Source organism: Bombus flavifrons, chromosome 1 (genome assembly GCF_040668555.2).
Source record: "Bombus flavifrons isolate JBK064 chromosome 1, iyBomFlav1_principal, whole genome shotgun sequence".
Taxonomy (NCBI): domain Eukaryota; kingdom Metazoa; phylum Arthropoda; class Insecta; order Hymenoptera; family Apidae; genus Bombus; species Bombus flavifrons.
In genome coordinates this window covers 20773731-20797783 of record NC_138442.1, presented here as the reverse complement: position 1 = coordinate 20797783, position 24053 = coordinate 20773731, and the positions used below count along the sequence as shown (strand labels likewise).

The window sequence follows — 24053 nt, the reverse complement described above, 5'->3', positions numbered from 1 at the left end:
TACGTATAATGGCTACAAAAAGTACTGACACGTACCCTCCTTTCCTAATGAAGCGTTTTTTCTATTAAATTGCACGTTCTATCTTTATTGTATCGAATTTTTCCGGTCGCGCGAAAGTGCTAATAAATGATACGAAATTTAGTACATTTATACAGGGTGGTTGGTAACTGGTGGTACAAGCGGAAAGGGGGTGATTCTACGCGAAAAAAGAAGTCGAAAATATAGAATAGAAATTTTTCGTTCGAGGCTTTGTTTTCGAGAAAATCGACTTTGAATTTTCGCTCGGTACGCGTGCACTTTATCGCGTCTCGTTGTAACGGATCTCACTGTAGATCGTTGTCTCGATGGAAAAATTAAAAAACAAAATTTCTTATTCTATATTTTCGACTTCTTTTTCGCATAGAATCACCCCCTTTCCGCTTGTACCACCAATTACCAACCACCCTGTATACTTCAAATATTTAAGATATTTATTAATTAATACGTGCGTCGACGCTTTTTGCGCCTCCTATGTACGCAAGAATATTTTTAATTTTCTAAATTCTGAATCAAAGAAAAGAGATCTTCTACGATCCGGCAGAAAAATGATTAAATCATTTCAAGCAGTGACGCGTCTAAAATCGGTACATTACATCGATTTTTGTGCATTTACGGAAAGTTTAAAGGTGCGAAACGCACCGAGTGCACATAATACGCGAAGCTGTATAAAATATCCAAACTAAGATATGAAACATATGTCTGCTCAAGTTATTCTTTTTCATTCAGTCGCTGCGTGTATAAAAATATGAATATGCATAAACACGCGCAAATTATCAATAACTTAAACGTAAGGTTCGTCAACTCCAAAAATAGATAATAACTACTTCTACTCGTTAGTTTCGCACAAATTCATATAGCGTTACGACATAAATTCAGCAAAAATGCTCGACCAGTTAGGGCCGATAGTATGTGCGAATAAGCAGAAAGAGAAGAAAATGGAAGAGAAGAAAAAAGGAAGTGTTCCAGTAGATTGGCGCCATGCGGCACCGAATTGCCCCCGTAGTTGACACGACGAGAAAATTGATTATAGAGTAGCGACGGCGGCGCGGCAGATCGATTTGAGTCACGATAAAACTCGATATTATAGCAACCGATCAACGATCAAGGTCCTGGGCTGGCACGCTTGATACACCGATCGTAAAATTACTATGAGTTTAATTGCTTTTCGAATACCTCGTTACCAACTCGGTAATTGCTATTTAGATCGGGTCCGATTGGAATCCGCCGCGGAAAAGGTTAACCTTATTCGCGTTCTTGCAGGAAACTCGTTAAAAATCCCATTGGTAATGATACGATATGAATGTGGATCGGGAGGAGGCGAAAAACAGCCGAGTCAACGATGAAATATCGCTTTTGTGCGGTAGCGAAACAGCTGAGTAACGACCGTAGATAGAACTGCTGTGAACGTGGCTTAAAGCTTTGAGGACTGTATGCTCCGACGCGGCATATAGCCTGAATTCCCGCGTATTTTTGGAGCGATCGAAGAGATTTAAAGATTTGATGATTTTGTGTATATTTTGCTATGTTTCACTATAGTTCGGCTCGTCTATTGATATTTTGCTCTTCTTCGATATACTTCGCTGTTCTGGCGAAGGAAGAAAAATTAGAAGGAAAATTTAACTTTCCAATTTCAATTAAAGTTTGCCTCGTCAATTATATTTACTCTTCGATGAACTTTATTTTACTATACTTTGAAATAAAATTCCATTTTCAAGCTTGAATTTAACGTCGGTATATCGTATCTATATATGGAACACTGCTATAATGTATTTATATTAATATCAAGCGATAAAATTTTGTTATCGATTTTATTAATTTTGGATCAAATACACGATCCAAACGACATATGTCTAAAGGATACAGTTGGCTCGAAAATAACTCAAAGAACGTTTTTATTACCGAATTATGTGCACATCGTCTCCCTCTTTTCGTACCATTTTTAGAGTGCTCTTCCACAGGCTATTTATTATTTCTGCTTCTTTGATATAGTTTTTATCAGACACGTTCTTTGCTTATCACGATGCACTTTAACTTATCGAATCAATGGAATAAATCAGTGTGCGTCTCTTCGATGATTTTAATAAAGAATTAAATCGATCAAAATATTAGGTTGTCCCGAAGGTTTCTTCCGCTTTATCAATAAATAACAGATGCACGATATTTTGTGTTTTATATCGTGTTATCCAGTTAGTACATAATAGATGCAATTTTTTCAAAACTCGTGGGATTTGCTAGAAAAATATTTACTAATATAGCTCATATTTACTAATATAGTTCATTGAATTGAATCTTTTACCGCGAAGAGAATTTTTCAACGAAAGGAACAAATAATAATCACACGAGGCAATAGGCGGAGAGTATGGAGAACGCGGCAGAACATCGCACAAAAATGCACCTAAGAACGATATTCGCCAGCAAAGCTCAGAAGTTTTGAAAACATGTCATTACATCGTTCCTGAAGAGATGATAAGGAAGGTAACAGACCAGAATCGATCCCACGTAATTCAATAAGACGGCATAAAACACTAAATAATAAATAAATAAAATAAATAAAACAATAAATAATAAAAAATAACAGCAATATATTTTCTCTCCTAGATATTAAAGTTGTTTTCGGAGCTCGTAAATCGCGATAGTTAAGCTTCGACATTCTGCAGCTCTTCTCCTACTTGTTCTATCGAAATTTCATTGGAACTTTGCAAAACTGAATTTTCTCGAGAAGACCAACGTTAATCGGCTTGGATAATCGGTCAGACGAGGAACGTTCGAGAGAGGCTAATAGCCGAAACGATGAGGAGTTGGCCGGCTAACGATGCAGAAGGTGAAACGATGCACAAAAGGCAGAAAGGGGAATATCTGCCAACACCTGAGCATTCGGGGGAAGCTTTGCGTGTCGCAATGCACACGAGAAGGTGCACATGTGTGTTCCTGGTACGGCGAGAGGAGAGGAGAGAAAGAGGTAAAGAGGAGAGGACCTCGTAAGATATTGGCTCTCCCCAAACAGGTTTCTTAGACACATTCTTTCGCGGCTTGATGCTCGCCATTCGTGCAACCAGCTTCTTATTAATTATTGCTCGTCTTCGGATGGATTAAGACACGAAATTCAAGACATCTTCTTCGTGGCGCTGAAAAAATCCTATTAAGTATTGTATTTCGAACAAGACGCGATTCATCAGCTGCTTATCGAAGACACACGTGTCCCGTCAATTTCTCTCTTTCTCGAAACGATACGCTTTCAGCTTTCGTTTCTGCTTACTCGGTGCACGAGTAACACGTGCAAAATACTTTAAGAAATTTTGTTTAATAGCGTACGTGTGTAATTATGCGATAAAAGCGTTTATCCGCTCTACTGTTTTCTTCTGCTTGCCATGCTCTTGTAGCCGATGTTTGTTAAAATTCTATAGGAAATATTACACGCATATGGGTGTATTATATCTCGTAACTGTAAAACCATACAAGAACTTTCGATCTTGAAATGTTAATGTTACAAGGAACTTGAAATCTATTCTGAAATCTATTCTTGAAATCTATTTGAAATTTATTCTTGTCTATCCTCAGAAGAGATAAATTGTAATAATAACTTTTACAAGTTTAACTGCAATTTTATCCTGTTATATCTTATCTCTTGCATCTCTAGCAATTCCAAGAATCGTCTTCTCTTATTTACCATTTGCCTTTATAAACAGTATCAATCGAAATCTTCTTAAATACTTTTTAAATACGCTTTTTAAATGCGAGAACAATTAATCGCAAAGCGAAAGTCTATTCGACTAAAGATTTTCGCATACTACTGTACCTCGACAAACCCTTTTGCACACGTACATATTACATGTATCTATGTAACGGTTATTTGTAAAATGAACATGTCGATGGGAAACATGCAAATCGAAATATCGTTGTGGGATTCGTTGTGCAAAGATCAAACATCTTGAAACACTTGGCGCTGAAGAGCCATAATATTTGCAATAGTCTCATCTAAGGAAATAAAGGGTACGATTTTCGATGAAAATCGAACAAGACTGGATGAGATACGATCGCCATCTAATGTGTACTTGGAAGCAAGCTGTTTCTTTTTTCCAGGTACAAGCAGAGCTAAACGTTGCACGTGTGCACCTTTGGACGAGTTCGAGCCTGACCGTCTGAATCGGTTGGACCGTACGGATCGTTTTATCTCTTCTCGCCGGCTATGAGAAAGTTGAGATTACACGGAAATAAGGCTCGTGGTTGTCGCCTCTCGGTGAGAAGAATTCGTCTCCAGCGATTTGCATACGTTCAATGTTAACGAACGAAATTCCTGACTAGGTACGAGCATGAGAAGAAAGAAACAACCGTGGAACGTGTTCAGTTCGTGTTATACTGACATCGTTTGTTCGCTACGTTATGGACGAAGGTACTCGAAGATGCTTATGGCTTTGAATCGTCAACTAGATTATTTTTTTTTTTTTTTTTAAGTGAACCGCACGCTCGCTCGAGAGTAGTTTGAGGAAACTCGATGTTGCTGCGTTGATGCGATTAACGTCATACGGTGGTAGCGATGTTGTTGAAATGAATAATATCGGTAGCGTTATCGATGACGATATCGTTATATTTAATTCTAGAAAAATAATGCTTAGGATCAGTGGATATTGATACCTTGCGTTTTAAAATATTTTTACGATTCTTCTGGTATGGTACTGTACCTTTGGTAAATAGGAGAAATGAAATCAAAATTAGACTCCTTCGACATCTTGCTAAGGACTCACGTTACATCTTATCGAGCTGATAATAACTGAAATGATAAGTTGTATTCGCATTTTGTAAAACTGGCTCTAATTCTAGCGTTATGTGTCTTTTTACAGAAATATAAAGAACACTGTTGACCCTGTTAATAATTAATAAATCAATTAATTAGTAATTCTTTTAGGTACTTTAAGTTTTAAATATTTGATACCCATAAAAGAACACATCGTCCTGCTGCTTTACCTATCGATTCATTCTCTGCGTTATAAGTGGGAAAAATTATGTCGCAGAGAAAATTCTCTCCTAATTACCAAAAGTATAATTCCCTTATATCGAGAATTTTCCTTTAGTCTGAATATCGTTTCATCGATTATTACGTTAATGCAACAATATCGACTCGTCATTTTTTATACCGAAAACTAATTTATATCGAAAGTACTCCTTCCTCTGAATATCGTTTTTCGGATCTATACGCGATACTACGCTATACGCAAAAAGCTTGTACTAGAAAAAAGACATTTTACGAGTGGCAAAACGATGTGAGAAATTCCACGGCCAACGAGACGTTAAAAGTTGAAACGTAAAAATTCGCGATCCCCGGCGAAAAGAATGCGAAGATCGGAAGGACGGGCGATCGAGAGATTAACGCGTGGAATTTCCGAATGAATGGCATTTTATTGCACGCGAGTGAAATTTGCGTGCCACAAATATTGCTGATCGATGATACGCGCAAGTACGTGTATCCTTTTTTGCGAAGGTCGATCGGAAAGGCGAAATGCGCTCGAAAAAAGCAACACGGCCGATATGTGTTTGTCTGCGTGACGGGATCGTGTAAAATCGAAACTGAGAGAGGCGAGAAAAAAGCGAAAAAAAGAAATGTTGTTCGGATGCCAAGTGTGCCCACGTATGAATTCCTTTCGATGGCAAATCTCTGCCTACGTAAGTGGTCTCGACAGGGGGCATGAAAAGAAATTTAACAGATTCTTCGGATGCGCCTTTTTCGGCAGAGAGTCGATGCCTTTTTTCGAGCTCATTTCGCCTTTTCCATCCAACTTGCCAAGTTACAATTTCTTATCGATTTTCATTAGCTTCATAGCAATTTCATATTTCTATGAATGCGACGATGAACTAGAAATAGAAAACGGTTTCGTTTATTAAATACTACAACGGCTATTCTACGTTGTGCTTTCAAGTATCCCATAAATACAGAAACATCCGCGATCTAATTATCGTTTTCCTTGATTTAAGGGGGTATTCTGGTCTAGAGGCATGAATTTCGGGCGATTTTTGAAGCTCTGTACAAGCGAAACAAAAAATATTTTTGCTATCCTTCTTTTTAGCATTTGTTTATTGATATTTCGAGATTACGTAAAAAATTCACTGAAAAAAACTCAATATTTAAAAAGTTACGAGCTGGCAAAGTGGGTGCTGCCAAAAAAAATGGGGTGTCGTGGCGTGCATGATATCAACCCTTCTGGTCATCCGAAACAAAAAATGCGAACGGATTCTTAATTAGTATGGATGCCGCTATCGTCTGAACCTTGGAAAAGTCAATACAACATTTTTTCACAAAATGACGGCTGTTTGAAAAAAAATGTCTTATTTCGCACGTTTTCTTGACAATTCCGAACGTTTAAAAAATAGTAATATTAAAGATTTTGAGCTGAGCGTGGTCCGGACGATAGAGGAGTATATAAGGAATATTCAGACCAAATTTAAAATAAATCGGTTCGTTAGAACTTGAGATATCGTGCACGCCAACTCGAAAAAAGTAGTTTCGAGAAAAACGCGTTTAAAGTTTTGAGACAAGTTTACTCGGACAACGTCTACCGTCTACTATTCATTTGTTGCGGTCAGACCGGAGCAGATGCCGCGTCACAAAACTGGCTGTAACACATAAAATAATTGAAATTTTGAAAAATCCTTTTAAGGGCACATTCTTGAATGTCTAAACTTTGGAAATATGAAGAAAAACAATTTTTCGATTTTTTCAAATTTCTAGACCAGAATACCCCCTTAAGGAAACAGATTACCTAATAGCTTTCGCTATTAAGTTGAAATTTAGATCGCATCGAAGATTAGAAAATCCATTAGTCGAACTAATTTGCTAACGACAGAGTTCTATCTTCCCCAACAAGAATTACTCTTCTCTTTACTTTCCTTTATTTTCTTCCTAATAATCACCAAAACCGTTCGATGCACTATACGCTACTCGAATAGTTCAAATTAAAACGTAATACCTAAACGTAATACCTAAATAAGTCACAATTATCATTAGAAATTTCTATCGGCCAAAGCTGGAAACGATTAAATTGCAAAACGCATTGCCACGCGAAAAGAGAATATAACGGATCAGCAAATGCGAGAATCGTTTCTCGCGAAGAGGATAAGCGTTTTCCCGATATATCGAGAGACCGGCGGCCGAGGAGCAGCCCAAGGAAAACAGAGCAACAGAATCATCAAGCATAAATCTACTATCCACCGACGTAATATTCGCGATTTATTAACATCGTTAATTCGCTATGCCAGGAAAGATTTTCGGGTCAGAAAATACGCGTGTAACGCTCTTAATTCTAGAACATGTTCCTGGAAACTGTGCGTGATTTTATCGGCGTTGTCGCGAAGGAGCGTTATTTCGTTGCGTTTACGCGTTCCATTTAACCGTCCAGAGTATATAATTGAAAGCGAGTATCGTTATCCCGACGTGGAAATGAAAAATCGTGCTATCTGTAACGAAGCTTGTCCCTCGTAACTACTTCTTTACGATTTGTGCACGAGGAAAACGTGGTAGTTTACAAACAAACGGTAAAATACGAAGAAAGAACAATGTTGTTGGACACACACGGCTACTTTTATCGTAATTAATTCGATAAGGAGGAAACGAATGACCGCGACATAAATAAATGCAATTTTCTCTTTGGCGTCTGTCATCGTGGATCGGCCATGTGCCTCTATCGCGGAAATTGATTAGACGCCGTGGTTTCTATTCTGGGGGAATACTGGTGATATTCCGAGATATTTGGCATTGTATCAGGTCAGTTGAAACGTCTACACCTTTTCGATTGTACGTTCGTTCGATCGTATATCTGAAACTTCGCTCGTGGATTTTTCATAAAACGCAGGTGGTTGAAATATATGTACATTTCAATTTGAAATTTAATTTACATTTCAATCTGAAATTCTATTTGCGTTTCAAGTCGTGTCTCTGGAATCTGATTCACTCTTCGAATCTGAAAATTTTATCTAGGAGAAAAGACGGTGAAGAAATCGATCGCTGATAACGATAATTGCATTCTTTACGAGGGTCGAATAAAACATCTCCTACGGGGACAATTTTCCACGGTTTCTGACATTTAATTTTAGATATTTCTAAAGCTATTTGATACATAGAACGTTGGATACTTGGAAACTGGTCGTAGTGACACGGGAATATTTAGATAAAATGTTCAGATAAAACATGAAAAATTGAACAACGACGAAGTAAACGAATTGCCGAAAGGCGGCTATAAGTAACGATAAATATCACGTTGAAATTTAATTATAAAAAGAAAAACTTTCCGATGAACCTAGTTGTAACTCTCAATGCCATAAATAGATTAGAGGCGTTTATACGCTTAAAGCTGCAAAAATATACAGAATGAAGCATCTAGTATGCAGAAATATGTACATACAAAATATCCAGTGTGAAGTGTTCGTTATAATATCTAACGCTTGGAAGAAAATCTCTGTTTAGCTTCCAACTACTTTAGTTGTACGCTGAAAAATGTGAATTTCGAGGAACATTCACGGCATAGCCATAAGACCACCTACACGAATTCTTTTTTTTAACCCCTTGTCTCATAGTATCGAGTCAGACTCATCAGACTGGTATGGATTATGGATCAAATAGAACGGAGTCAGACTTGTATCAAAGTTCAATTTTAACTCTGGCTTTACTTCCATATTACAAGACCGTAGATTACTGAATACAAATCGTGTATAATATTTCAACGTTTTGCCTCGGACATAGCGTTAAAGCAGTGGCTAGTTAACGCAGATGTATATAGTCGCGGAAAAGATGAGAAGGCGAGGGGTTAAGAAGAGACTTGGTTCTCACTATCGAATATTACAAAGTGTTGCAATAGCGTTGCGATCGTGGGCGTAGATTAAATTAACGATGAATCATATTTTTATGAAATACGAAAATTTCACCATAACACACGGCGATCGAACACGTCACGATGCGTTGATAAGAATCGCTACTATTTCACGGAAGAATCGTTCGTTTCGACATGCTTCTTGGAAGACCGAGAAAGAGGAAAAATGAGAAAGAGAACGAGTTATAATGCAATAAAATTTCGTAACGAGAAATCAAAATTATCTTTCTACCCAGTGTAAAAGCAGTAAGTTATCGGCTGCTCCACATAATTAACTTAACAACGAGCATAGCGTTGAGTTTCTCGATTAATCATTAGCGCAAAGAGGGAGCGAAACAGGGACAGAGAAAGAGGAACGATATCTCGCGTATTTATAATTATATTGAAAAAAAAAAGAAGAGAGAAAAGTTACGCTGTCGGATCTCTAATCGAGACTCAGATATTACCGCTATTTACCTTTCTTCTTTGCCTGGTGCAAACAAAAGACTATTTGTATCGTACGGCGGGATACTTAAAAGGCCGTGAAACGATTGTACAACGCGCACGCCAAGTGCTAATAATTTTTCTGTCGCGCAACTATTATGAAAAACGTTTCTTTCGTTAGTCGAAACAGTTCTCCTCATCCGTGCTTATCGTACTGGCGAACCGTGTCAAATTAACCAACAACCAGCTATTGTCGCATGAATACTGCACAACGAACTACTAGCTATTTAACCGGCTAACGCTTCTAGTAGAGTATAGTTGCACCTGCACGCTGCACAGTGCATGGCAGATATTACCTGCAGTGATTACGAGATCACGTAAGTTGGATTGCAAAGAAACGTTTGACCCGGTTGTGCCTTCTGTAATCTCTTCTTTTTCTGATAATAGAAGTTATACCTGACAAGTGACAAAAGAGTCTTGTTTCCTCCGAGTATGTCTCTATCGATTACAGCCGATGTTACAAGACAATAGATTAAGATAACACTATTATTCGTGTACGTGAAATATACATATATCAACGACATTACTGTTAATATCGATCAAATGTACGTTTATTAACGTACTGCTATTAGTAAACATTAAATATACAACATTGCTATTAGCGATATCTTACAAATCGTGTCATAAATCAAATCCTCTGACTAAACGTTTCCCAAATTTCTTCAAACACTGTATACTAAAAAGCATCAGCTCTGTCGAAGATAAAATTCCACTGTATCGTACCATGAGACGTACCTTTTTACCGCTGTTTCGCAGAATCTTTGCCTTTTTCAACAAGAATTTCCAATTTTCAAGCATTTCACGCTATTCAGATCACCTTTGGCGAAACTAAAACTCTACCCTGTCCGTGATACGATGTAACGTATATCAATTTTCCATTTTCTAGGCAACATTCAAAACCTTATCCAAATGAGACAACGTTCAATTACATACTCACCTTAGCCATAGTGATAGTGTTGGTGGCGGCATTGAGATGAACGAAGACGGACAGGAGGATGGCAGCTTGTATCATCGAGATCATCATCGTGTCCTCGGCTGGTGGTACGTCCTCGAGGGTCGAAGGACCGAAGCCACTGGGCCGACACGCACGTAACACGCACGCCACTCACACGCACTCACTGTTCCTAACACATGGCATCCTCCTTTTCATGATCCCTCTCTCTCTCTCTCTCTCTCTCTCTTTTTCTCTCTCTCTCTCTCTATCTCCTTTTCCTCTCGTTTGCCGTTTATTTCTTCCTTCGAAATGCTTCCACGATTTCGGCTTTTCGTCACTTTCCTTCACGGTGATTACTTTCGATCCTCGAACTCCCTTTCAAAGAACCGCGACGGGGGTAAGTCGCATGTAAACGAAGACCTCGACGAAAGGAAGCAAATGTATGTCCAGCCGTGGCAACTGCCGCCGAGCAACTGGCACTTGCTCGCCTGCTGGAGCAGCCTGTCTCGGCCCGATGGCAGACTCCCCGTTGCAGTCCTGTGTGTTACGCTCCTCTTCGTCGCTATCGGAGAATTTCGATGGTTAAAAAAGTGACGAGGACTTCGTGCCCGAGCTTCGTTACTCGCTCGCTATTTCGAGGAATCGCAGGATCGCTTATATCCATCGTTATACGGTTTGCTTTAACCGATGATTATATCGTCTGAAATTGTACTCGGTTAAGTTTCGAAAAGATAAACTCCGTTAAAGAGACGTATTATTTGAAGGATTATTTCAGCGAGATTTATGAACAACAAACAAGTCTAATGCTTTTATAACGTATCGTTTACGATGTATGGTAGAGCGGTGTCGCTTTGATCGTTCAACTGTGACTTTTTGATCGCTTTCGATGAAATAATATAATTATGTAGAAAGTTTTGATAATATATGTTGAAAATTATGCGAAAAATTTTTTGATCCAAGGATATTTGCATACAAATTTTTATCTGCTGCTAAAATTTTTTAACAAAGATTGATCAAACGAAACGATTAAATCTCCGATACTGCTTATTCAAAAAAATCATTTATGCAACATTTATTTTTATCTCGCTTCGTTATCGCGTCATAATCGCATCAGCAGCTTTTCATATCGGTACCTGATGTTCTTCTTGATGCTGTTGCTCCGTCTGATACAGATAACAGCAAAAATAAACTAATTTCATATGATATCTCGTTTACAATGTTACCAAAACACCCGATGTGCGCGTATAAGAGCGGCAAAGGTTGAGAAACTATCTATCTATCCATAGATTATCTGTTTAAAGAGAGTTTCGGTTCGCTTGGAAAAGCAATTTCCCCTGTCAGAGGAACAACGTACCGTAACACGATAAATCTGACCACGTTATGCGTTCTCGTCCATACGAATAAAGCAAATTCGGTGTTCATTTCGCTTTCTTCGATACATACTTCTAGAGACATACGCGTAGTCCCGTGCGATCGAAGATTCATGAGCCATCGAGAATTCGAAACCGATTCAGAACTGGTTGTTTGGCCGATGGAATGTAGCTTTTAACAGCGACCGACCAGTTGGTAAAGGGATGTGAGAGGGTGCAGGAGGATCGTACGTTTAGAAATGGACGCACACCTGTGGCCATCCAGATTCCTCGTTAAATTTCAATCGGACACCTGATTTATTCTTTTCGTGTCCGTAGTTCGCGCTTTCATCACCCTCCGACCGATTGTCCTCTGCAGTTCCGCAAAGAACATCTGGAATTAGAAAACAATGTTGCCGTAACCTTTCGATAGAATAATAGAACGTATTGTTCTTCTGTCCTATTTTTGTCATCGGTAAATCACTGCCAATGTTTATGCAATTTTACGTCTTTATCGACATAATTAAACATGTAAAACCTAAATAGAAATTTATTTCATCTTCTAAATGTTACAGGAAGTACCTTAACTCTCCTTTGGATATTTTTGCATATCGTACGCATTCTCTACGCTTTTGCATTTTTTTAATTTTCCAAAAATGCAGAAATATCCGCGCTATAGTTATCGGATCCCTCCTCGATGCAGCTCGATACGTTAGAATTTTTCTTAACTGTGAGTACTTGGTATCGATTTCGATAAATTCTACAAATAAGAAAAAGATACCGATTAATTCTCAATTTAAGAGGAAATGCGATAGCGAATGAAGTATAAAATCGATAATTAGTTCTATTTGAAAATCCTAATTTCGAAATATCTATCGAAGAAGTTCTCAGATACAATTCGTTCGATAAATATTTAATGCCACGTACCCGATGACGATTCCGTTATGGAACCAACGAATACGTGGTTTATACGGTTATCATTTGTGATTTATAACGCAGAACGACGCGCAAATACCATATTTCACTTTACGCTCGTAGACACTACATAAAGTTAGATATAAGGTAGGTCGTGAGATTAAGCTCCAAGTCAGATTTAAACCTGGCCGTGCGTTTGTACGCCGGTCGTTCTATCAATAATTCCTAACGTTGTCGCGTGCAAGCAATATCTATCTTCGAGACACCTGCTCGAGACAAGAAAACACAATGATGGTTAATCGGCCAGAACGATCGAACTCTTCGATCGAACTCGTTCCACTGGTAGGCGTAGCGAGCGAGATAATAACGCGCTATTGCTCAGCTACCTACGTATCCGTGGGTGTAATTCACTCGTAGGGTTGGCTATTAACCACCTTTAAACAACTTTACTAGCTGCTTCGTACTCGATTTGTCTTCCTCTTCTTGACGAATAACTGACAAGAAAAATAATCCTCGTCGTTTCGTCCTTTGTTCTTAATTCTTATTAGAATCTCCTTTTAACTTCTTTCTATCGATCGTACACTGACAATTTATCTACTATGACGGTTATAACGATGTAAATACTAATTTGAAATAGAAATGATTGGAATAAATTATGATAATGAAGTAGAGTTTGTTATTAGGAAAGATCATAAATATTCATAGACAGAAGCGAGTTTAGTTTGAGACATCGGCAGAAAAAAAAAGAGATGCAGTTAGTCACTGAGTCCGTGGATGCATTTAAAGTAGCTGTTGGTATTTGAATGCGCTCGGTCCAGCGGAGAAAGTGGCGAGGATCGTGAGTGCAATTATACCGCCGTGTCTGAGGTAACCAGGGAGACAAAAGTCATTCTACATTTATAATCTGCTCTTCGGATATTGCTTGTCACTCGTAGTTCAAATAAATCACTCGGCATTTTTAGACACGACTGACTGTCAATTTTCAATATGAATAATCGAGCACGATAACTATAAATCTCTACGAGCATCTCGGACTTAACTTTCTTTAACGTATGAAAACTTCTCGATAAGATCTGTGTACTCAGATTTAAAATATGCCGTTTACAATAAGACATTTCGATTACTATACAACGAATTCTTGTACGTGTACATTTAAAAACAATCCTAAAAATCTCAAAACTTAACATAATTCATATCGAAGAAAATGAAGAACGAAGCGTTCAACGAATGACATTAATCTTGCACATTTGCGGGACTTTACGATCTCTGACGGGAGACGTTCGATTTAAAGCAATAGCCGGTTGTTAAAACAGTCCCAAGTGATTTCAGAGGGATTTTACTTTCCTCGGTGGAATTCCAATCGGTCGCGAATTCTAAAATCGGCGAAGTGATTGCGTCCCTGCTCTTCGTGCACGAAGGGACTTAACAGGCTGCTCGTTGGCCAAGCCGCCGTCGGCTGGACAGCAACTCACTCGTCGTCCACTCCGGCACACCTGTTCACTCAGGTATGCGATCTTCCCTCTCGCTTTTTCTCCCTCCCTTTTTCCCATCTTTCTTCCTCTCCCTCTTTCTTCTCGTTACTCGTCCCTTCTCCGCTGTCTCTTTTGTCTCTTTCTTGCTCCTCATCACGACAACAGACCAACGACGGTGGTTTACCGTTGTCTTGCTGATCCTGAACCCACCAAGAGCCGGTTCATTCGCGACGTGTAAACTTCTGCTAGTATAAGTCACCCTGCAATTTTCTGCTCCGTAATTATCCTCCTCTTCTTCTCCTTCGCTCTCTTTCTTTCTCTTTCTTTCCACGTACATGTGTATATATCTTCGTGTCCGATCAATCTGTAATTGATTAGCCCTATCGGATTCTTTCGGTCGCTTTCGACGAAATCGTATTTTTCTATCGTTTGAAAATTGAAGTGACTGCTGTAACAAGGAGGCAGCTCCATTTTCCAATAATTCGAGTAAACCAACAAAAAATCAATTAAGATGCGGATCACTTTTGTCTCCTTATTGCTGCAAACCCTTTCTTAAATTTGATCTGAAAATCATGAAAGAATCGTTAATAATATGTATCTCATCGAGGCATACAAAATTCCAAGACCGCACCAGAATTATAGTTAATTATAGATATAGTTAGTTATGATCTTAGTTATGATACATCGACTACTATTTATTCGATGATATTGGTGTATCTCCTTATCCGTGTATCGTCAGCTGGAAAAAAATGCGTCTTTCTTGTGACATTTTCCCGTTCACGGTGACTTTACGGTACCTCCAAGTTTCCATTTATTACCTCGCTGCGAGAAGCCCACGGCTGGTCCATAGTCCTGTCAGTTTCAGATTGTTTCGGACCGATCGGAACAAGTGGTCGGTTCAGTCTATATGGGGGCTCTTCCCGAGAAGGGCTCTCGACCTGATCGAGCAGAAGAACCAGACAATAGGACGCCAACATCCAAAGCCCCCCTGCACTTGTCTTTTTCGCCGTGTTACCGTCGTTTGTTATAGCGTTTCTATGCCTTGAAGAATAACGACGATAGAAAAGTCGTTCGTCAGCTTATAATTAGACACTGTTAATTCTCCTTTCGTTTTTACATTTTCTCGTATCCATGACAGTGTTGAGAAAATTATTACAGTGCACACTGTCGCCAATAAGTATTTTACACGCTGCTACAATCCGAAGAAGTTGGTATTTCTATTACATCTCCAAAATTACGATCGAAGAACGTGTTAATTCTATGTCATCAAATACTTTGGTAACTTTAAACTAATAAAGAAATTATCATATCAGTTTGTGTAATAGATAACTGACAGTGTATAAAACCTACATAAACTCTTAGAACGCGGCTAGAAACATATTTCAATCGCTGTAACGTTGCAACGTTGAACAAACGCACCTAAATCAGGTATTTCCACAGGATCGATTTTTATATGCTTTCAATTATTGCTCTTTTAATTATACTAATTAAATATTAACTATGGATTACATCAATATCTACTAATTATATATATACGATTATATTTTATACATTTGCATTAATTCGAAAGTGTTCTAATATGTACTTATGGACGACAGTGTATCTATTATAATGTAAAAACGTGAATATGGAAGGTAGTTTAATAGACAGGTTTTAAGGTGAAGCAGAGTGACGCTGGTTATAGCACTGTGCGTCTTCTATGCAAATGTAATTCTCCGTTGAACCTCTTCGAGTCTAATTTGCCGTAGGTATACAGAAATGAAACGAGCCGCTGCGCTGCCTGCAAGCGGTCTTGGAGCTTCAACGCATTTCAAGGACGGTGTTAGATTTTTAGAGTGTCGCGCGAACGGAGCTTGGTGCGTTAACTATCGACTTCATTGCCTTCTTGCAACATTTCGCTTGTAGGGAGTATCGCTGAATATTTGTGGAGTATCGCTTTACTGTTATAGCATATAATACTTTTTAAATTGCAGTGAATGTATTTCATCAAATATACATAATTAGAAAAGTTGAAATTATGTTACGTTGAAATATCGATTGTTCGACTAATAAATAAATTGTAAATCAACTATTAATTATTTAAATAAAATTTTTATATAAAAAGGAATGTAAGTAAAATATCAAATGCGAAACAGAAATACGATCTATCGTTTCAATGTTTAGACCAATCAAAATCCTACTATATTATTATATTACGTAAAATACTCTTCTTAAATACGTATTCTACTCAGTATTCTTAATATTCTTAAAATTAATTAACAGTAATCCCAAAACGAATTTCTAAGATCCTTCCCTCGTAGCTTCGTACAGAACTTGTTTCAACACTCTCGTTCCATCTTCGAGTTTACAGTATTTATAGGTCGGACACTGTTCAGTGGGAGTTTCCTGCATGTATTTTTGCAGCAATATTGTATTATTCTCCTTTTCGTCTGTTATACTCCAAATGTTGATGAAGTATATCGTGTACGGGCTAATGTCTCGTATTGCGGAAGAGGACCAGGCGCACACATGTACCTGAAGCAAACGCAGACAAATGTTTCTTTATTCTTTCTTAATAATTTCTTCTTTCCCTTTCGGTATAGTTTGTTTCCCAAATATTCGTTTCATCGAGTTACACAACCGGCCATAAGTATTAAATGCATTTCAGTGTTTCTAGTTCCTAGTTATTCTGCTACAAATCTGTCATCTCACTCGCATCATATGCGTTTTATACTGCAATTTTTAACAGATGTAATTTTCAATCAAATTTACAAAAATATCTAACTGGTAATAAAATTTTCAATAAATACAATTTACAAAAAAAGAAAAAAACAAAAGGAAATTACAATAAAGCTTCCAGCAAGCGTAATCCTCAGTAAAATTTCCAATAAATGTAATTAGTAGATGTCTTAATACTTCTAGCCAACAAACCGTATATCGCTACTTACGTTGGTTTTCAGGATTTGCGCGCAAGAATTCATCGTGTCGAGAATCAAAGAACACGTTCTGGCAGTGTGTACATCTTGCAACACCTCACTTTCTTTATAGCTACCGGTATAGGCGTCGAAGTCGTCGATCAAGAGCACAGAAGGCAAATTGGCGAAGGTGTGTAGCTGGACGAGCAGCTTTGCGAGAGCCTTATAGTCCTCCAAGTACCTAGGGTATTGATTTCTTCGTGATCGTTTTGCGTTCGATTTCATAATCGAAAGCGGATTCACTGTTGCACTACGCGCGCGTAATGCAACCTTATTACAGAATGATCGCAGTTCGTTCAAAGCAGATGTGATCCACTTGGATTTCCTTACATTATCTTACCAAATCGTATTTACCCTATCTTCTTAAGATACATTATATCGTTGTTGTGTTGTTGTAATAATAATTTATTATCGTGCTACTATATTTCATTATAATTATTATCAATTTAAGCATCTATCTAATTTGAACATCTATCAGTATGTTTTGCGCCTTGTTTTCAGTTAATCACATGAACTCTACAATGTATTATACTATTGTTATACCGTTATAATAGTATTAAAATGATGCTATTATATTAATTTATATTATGTTGTATGAATATATTTTTATACATGTTATTTGTGACTATTGTATGTCGTGGTATATTTAATTCATTTTATATACATGCGTATGTATATGTATAAACCATATTTTCCTTACGCTATTGTATGTATTCTTTGAGTAGGAAATTATGTCTAGAGAGTATTGTTTTAAAGCTTTTTTCTTGAAATTTAAGAGACAGTAATGTGTCCTTTTGTATCTCGTAACTTGTAACATAAATGATAGATATATATCTGGAAAGAAAATCTGAAACGTTTAACTGATTACCAAGACCACCTGAATATAATAATTTATTGAAAAAATTCGGCATCGAGAATGATTGGTAACTGCAAAATAAACAAACAGCGCAAGGATCCGGCGAGCAATATAGCTTAAGTAAATGGATGCCGTAATAAACGTAAAATAGCGTTTCGTTTATTGCCTTGGTGTAAACCTGTTTCAAAATCAATAAACTTCGTTTCCAAAAGTGAAAGCGTTATAGCATTTGTAAATCTAATATATAATCAGTCAGTTCTTTTAAATCCAACACAATGTCTAAATCCGCGCACTCCAACCAAGAGTAAATCAAAATTACATAACAGTACTCGAATAGATCTATAGCGAATCATATCTCTGTGAAAATTTAAATTTTCTTTATAATTAAATAAACGAATCTAAATATATATTACGTTATCAGTGATCCACGATTAACTGATACGAATTATTACACTAAAATATCGAATTTTTTGAATTCTAATTGTTGAAATGGTCACCACTTATAAGAAAACTCTACATCTGGTCTTTTTAGTTTCTCAAGCACTGAAGCCATCGACAGCGCGTAGACAAAAGACTGCGACGAAGTCAGACCATAAACAGAAGACAAGCGATGTTGGCTTCGGGGTTTTCAGTTATTGGGTAACACAGCTAGCGTGCGGATCTGGACCAGCTCAAATTGTATTCTTATTTATAATTACACTTATATTTAAATATATTTTCTGCCTTACAATTTATCCACTAGTTTTCTCTGATTATACATCGAATAACCTCAACACTAATGATTTTATTCTCTACCATTCGCATAATTATATATAATGGAATATTATAACGTGATTGGATCGACTTCTAAAAACCCGTATGCAATAACAAAACCGTTGTTTGTAACTCGACAAAGTATAGCATCTTGCAAATTTTTGTTTTGATTTAACATTCTTTTTCATCTACAGATTCGTTAATTGTTTAATTACAAGTTAGATCTAGGAGCTTCTTTTAAATTAGAAGATTGTTTTGCTTCGTTAAAATTATAGAATCTAAATTAACAGAAAAATTTCTAACTCTAACATCAACACAAATAGTGATACTTAAATAGTAAATGTATATGTATATTGAATTAAATATATAATTTGTTGATTCAATGAGAACGCAGTAAGCGTCGTTGCTTACTATTAATTTGATTAAATTGATTTTAAAATTTGAATGAAAGCCTGAACTAGATTACAATTCGTATAGATATTGCTACCGCATTTCGACCAACGTTTCTGCATTTTTAGAAACTATACTATATATAGGTATGCATCTCGTGTATATATACACGGTAGAACTAAGAAGCGAGATAATTAGAGAAATGAACTGGAACCCACATATGTGGAAAAAGCAAAGTAAAGTGAACAGGCGCAGTTAGAGAAGAGAATTTTCCTCTTTCGCCAGAAGGCACGGTTCGACGAATCCTCAAGCGTGGACAGATAAAATCTCAGCTTTGAAAAATAAACCGTAGAAGAAGGAAGCAGCTGATTTGCGACGACCCCGGTTCGACCGTTTATTTTACTCTTGCTTCTGGTGCCACGATGAATCGCTTATAAAAATTGCGGACTCCGTTGTTTATCTAACCGAAAGAATAAACGTTTCGAAACTGCTTCGTTTTATCCGCGAAGGATTAGCTTCGTAAACGTTCGCATAGTTAAAATTGACTTGGAAAAAAATGAAAACGATATCGATCATTTTTCATGCGTTTGATCTCCAGCTTGTTGTTGGTATTAATTCTCCCTGTGGATACGTATATACGATATGATTGACCGAGGTATAATTAAGAATTTTCTCTTGAATTTCTTATTTGTGAAGGAGCATCATTTCTTCAAGGAAAAATCGGCCAAGAATAGTTTTGAAACATAATTTTTTATATCTAATCTGCAAGCTGTTTCTGTAAAATTGTTTCAAGTATCATTCGTTAAATAATTAATAAAACGTTAAAATCGAAGATAATTTCGAACGAGTAACGATAAAGAAAGTGTAAGTTACATGCGTATATGTACGTACATACGTGAAAATAGTCCTTCTTTTTTCAATTCTTTATGAAACGTTCGATTTATGTATTGTTACATTTATACCACGCTATATTTGCAAATTGTAACTCGGTTCAAGCAAATTTATTCAACGATGAATCAAAGTTCTTTGTGCGCTACTATACTGCGTATTTCATTGTAGTTCGCTACATAAAGCAGCTGAGAATGAGTAACCTCTCTGGCGTGATCTATGTGCAGTTAACGCAGCCTCTTCTGAAAATACGATCGCTTCTAAACAACGCATATGTTTATGCACGTAGAATGTCAATACCTGTCGCGTGTGACGTGTAAAGTAACTAATGTTCCTTGATCTATCGCTTCCGGTACGTTGAACAAACTTCTCGAATTCGAAACCGTTCTACATATTATTATTCTATGGCGTAACGCTGCGATCTTTCACTATGTATGATTCCATCAGTTAATATATAGTAGCTCACGAAAGCATTTGAATGCTTATAGAAATTTTTTATATTGTCTGTGTTATACGAAACATTTCGAGATTCCGTTAGCATTATCACGAGATACGAATGGTTATATTGGTAAAGTTTGAAATAAATCTGAAAATATATATAATAATTACAAAATATTTAATGCAAATACATATTTCACAGAGGGCGTACAAGTATTAAGCAACCAATTATTCGTTACATTCCTAAGTCTTAATATTCAGTGAAAAAAATCATCTTTAACATTTATTATAATAAGCTTAAGGTGACTCTTCGTGCTGTATTCTCATTTTTTAGTAAATATATGTTTACAGCAAATGTCTTGTAACTTTTGTTTACATTCTCAGATTGATTTCAAATTTAACCAGTATATTCAGGATAATTACGTCTCACTACGATAAAAACGAAATGCAATTTTTAAATGTTTTATATAATACACGTAACCTATATACGGAGGTTTTCTATGGTAAAGAAAAAAGTCTTATAGCTGCTATATGACTCAAAACGACCATTGGAAAAATAACACGATCTTTCTTCTTAGAAGATCAAAAAGAACTAATAAATTCTTCCGCGTCTTAGAACGAAGTGAGTAAGTCCGCAATATATTAACCGACATTCGAGATTCAAAATTCAAGTGAAACAAACGATTTCAAAATAAGCGATTTAGTTTAGTTAAATGGATATAAATCTGGCGCTCTTTTTAGAAACGAATCCCGAAGGCCGATGCACGTGCAGAAGCGCCGCAAGAAAAGTGTTCCGCTTACATAAATCTCATCAGCTTGAAAGCCGCGGGTGCTGGATTACTTCTATCGTGACAGGCTACCGGCAGTCTCTCCAACGGAGTTGGTGTAATGTAAACGACGCGGCGTCCTTCTTCGGCCCAGTAAATTGCTACCTACGAAGGAAAACTCGATTCCGGAAATGTCCATACCATTTTTAACAAAACAGTTCCATAACGAGCACCGACCGTGCAATAATGTTGACTTTTAATGCTAATATTTAGAATGTTTTTGAGATTTGGAAACAACGTATAAATCTTATCATGTTTCTGTATGTTTTCATATGTTATAGGCGTTATATATTGTATACAGCACTGCCTTGCTAACTGACGGAAACCCTGCATTGCTAACTGGCCATTAATATCCCCACCACTCCTTGTACGTCTTCGTGAGGCGGAGGAAACATTTCAAATATGCTTCGATACTTAGAAAGACTTATCTCATTACGGGTCAACGTTTCACATTTGTAATTTTTTAAAGTATGTTATCAAATTCTGTTTATTAACATTCGGGCTACGCAAGGAAATTCCAAGGACTCGTTTAATATTTTTTTCGTCACCATTTCTTCCATGTTGATTCTACAGTTCTATGAAATTTAAAGAAGTTGAAATATTTATAATATTATAAGAAATTATACATGTATGTTACTTTGTCTCCAATGCATTGAAGCTCTTGATAGGTCTTGAGGTTTTGAAACCTTGTAGGTATTGAATATGTACGATATTAAACATAAATTGATAGATTTCTTTATTTTAAGATATGAAGGATAAAACAACATATGAGGAGAATAAAGAATTACTATTAAACTTTTAAGATTTTGAAATCTATCTAGATTTTTTAAAAATTCATGACTTATAGAAATTTTAAAGACTAAAAATCTGTGAAGGTTTAAAATTCAAGAATTATCAAGTCTTTGGAAAATTTCAGATATCGAGTCATATTCGATGTAATCCGAATTCTTTGCTACATATAAATACGTATGTAATTTCACGCCAAAGAAAAATATCTGTTCTAAACCTTGCCTTGCTAATTGGTCATATTTGATCCTTCCTCGCGGCCAGTAACAAAGCACAACTGTACACCAATATCGTATCGACACGAATATTTAAGTTTGAAATAAATTTTTGCAATTATAAATTGTTTCATGTAAACGTTTAAACAATTTTTTAATAACCCATTAAGTATCTCTAATCTATTTAAATTTTGATCTTTTTGGAAAAAGAAATTAAAAAATCTTATTCTATATTGTATCCAGTTCGCGTAAATTTCTCTATCACTGTGCAATCCTAATTCCACTATTTATTTTAAATTACTGAACTACGTTTGTATGTACAAAATATTATAATGTTTATATTTTTTGATTCATTTACCTCAAACATAAAAGATTGACTCAACTCTGCTGGTCCACAAAGCAACGTCGATTTCACATTAGACTTTACAGAGAACATACTTTGCTTCAATCTTCCAATCGTATATGTAGGTTATATAATTATCGCAGTCGGAGATACGATTGATTTCTTTCTTTCCTTCAGCAATTAGGTTTATCCCAAATATAGAAAGTATTTGCAACGAATCTTTTAACATAAAAATCTTATTAAAAAGCGTTTTTCAAACTGCGGTTTACATCTTTTGAGCAAGTTTGTCATAAACACTAACGACCAAAGATTTGAACGAAATGTTCGCCGCTGTGGCGGTACGCGACAGTAAGAACTCGCGTCATCTACAATCTACTTTATCGGTTTAGTATGAAGTGAAATATATTCATGGTTGCTCAATATTTTTATTTCTTTTTTCACAGATTCTTCCATAAAAATATAAAGATAATGTACGCGAGTCATATGTTACCGTGGATGCGATATAGGAATAGGAACAGAACGCTGCATAGAGACGCTTTCTATCCTTATCTAATGAGGCATGTGTCTAACGCCGCTCGTTGATCAGTGTTGTACTTACATATTTACTATACGAATATGTAGCGAATATGCACGAATAGTTCTCTATACAGCATTCTCTTCCTATTCCTATATCGCTTTTTCAGCTCGCTCACGCACTCTATCTTTATATCCCTGTGGATTTTTCTTTACAACAACACGGTGAAAACCAGAGAAGAAGGAGTCTCTTTCTTTTTATATAAAAGTTTGCTTTGATTTCGAGAAGAGGCGCTGAGATCGTCCAATCACAACGCTCTTTCTCGATAGAACTGCATCTGCGAAATGAACCTTTTTACTTCTGCTTTTATGGAAACGTGTATGCAAGTGTATATCTTGTGTGTAAATAGTTGTTTCTACCAAATTATTCCTGATTCCCTGGCAAATTTTAGGCAAGGAATATTAAATTCCTGCGGTAAATCGCTGACGCAGGATTACTATAGAATGAATACGCATAATCTACAGAAATGGAGGCGTAAGTCCTCTGCCATATTGGACAGATTTTCTAAATATCCAAGGCCGATACAATGAGACGATTCGCTTGTACCGTCGCAAACTTGTCAGGGACGCCAGGTTAAGTGAGCTGAAAACTGGAGAAACACAGCCCACATCACAACAGCGAAGTCAAAGTAAATCGTGAGAATTTCCGTGCTATAATTTGTCTAACGCACAGTCGTACATACAGGTGTAGGAACTTTCGTAGTGGGGGTAAGGCTCTTAATGTCGAGAGTTGTGCTTTACAAACCATGGCGCTACTATAGAGCCTCGATTTATTTGTTAGGATTTTGCATTTATCGCCATCCTGCGGCAAAAACAATATCTGCGTACAATAAAGGTAAAGAATATAAGGTAACCTAAACCACTTCTCATCATTTTTCACAATTTATTTAAAATAAATACATGTACATTATTTCATCTGGTACAGAAAAAAGGTTGTTTAAACAGACATTCATTATGTGATTCATTAATAAATACTATTATTT

At 36.7% G+C, this 24053-nt stretch overlaps 2 protein-coding genes and 2 long non-coding RNA genes across 5 annotated transcripts in view; 1 reads left to right on the top strand and 3 right to left on the bottom strand.

The window, feature by feature from the left end:
* Positions 1-10441, bottom strand: part of magu (SPARC related modular calcium binding-like protein magu) — a 35420-nt gene extending 24979 nt beyond the window's left edge. For both annotated transcript variants that reach the window (XM_069116734.1, XM_069116818.1), the window contains exon 1: positions 10315-10441. In XM_069116734.1, coding sequence (XP_068972835.1) covers positions 10315-10401 — 87 coding nt within the window. In that variant the 5' untranslated portion in view covers positions 10402-10441. The remainder of the gene's footprint in view (positions 1-10314) is intronic.
* LOC138185325 (uncharacterized) lies at positions 9453-17108 on the top strand. The gene is made up of 3 exons (XR_011174595.1): positions 9453-9694; positions 10264-10418; positions 16987-17108. It is a non-coding gene; the product is annotated as an uncharacterized LOC138185325 (long non-coding RNA).
* On the bottom strand, positions 16093-22701 carry LOC138184688 (uncharacterized). The gene is made up of 4 exons (XM_069122893.1): positions 22513-22701; positions 21128-21258; positions 16975-17182; positions 16093-16561 (listed from the first exon to the last, which is right to left on the bottom strand). Exons 1-4 carry the CDS (start codon positions 22588-22590, stop codon positions 16328-16330), a joined length of 651 nt encoding a protein of 216 aa, XP_068978994.1. The 5' UTR covers positions 22591-22701; the 3' UTR covers positions 16093-16327.
* LOC138185283 (uncharacterized) lies at positions 17343-20869 on the bottom strand. The gene is made up of 3 exons (XR_011174572.1): positions 19892-20869; positions 17702-17835; positions 17343-17517 (listed from the first exon to the last, which is right to left on the bottom strand). It is a non-coding gene; the product is annotated as an uncharacterized LOC138185283 (long non-coding RNA).
* Positions 22702-24053: the final 1352 nt, after the last annotated feature.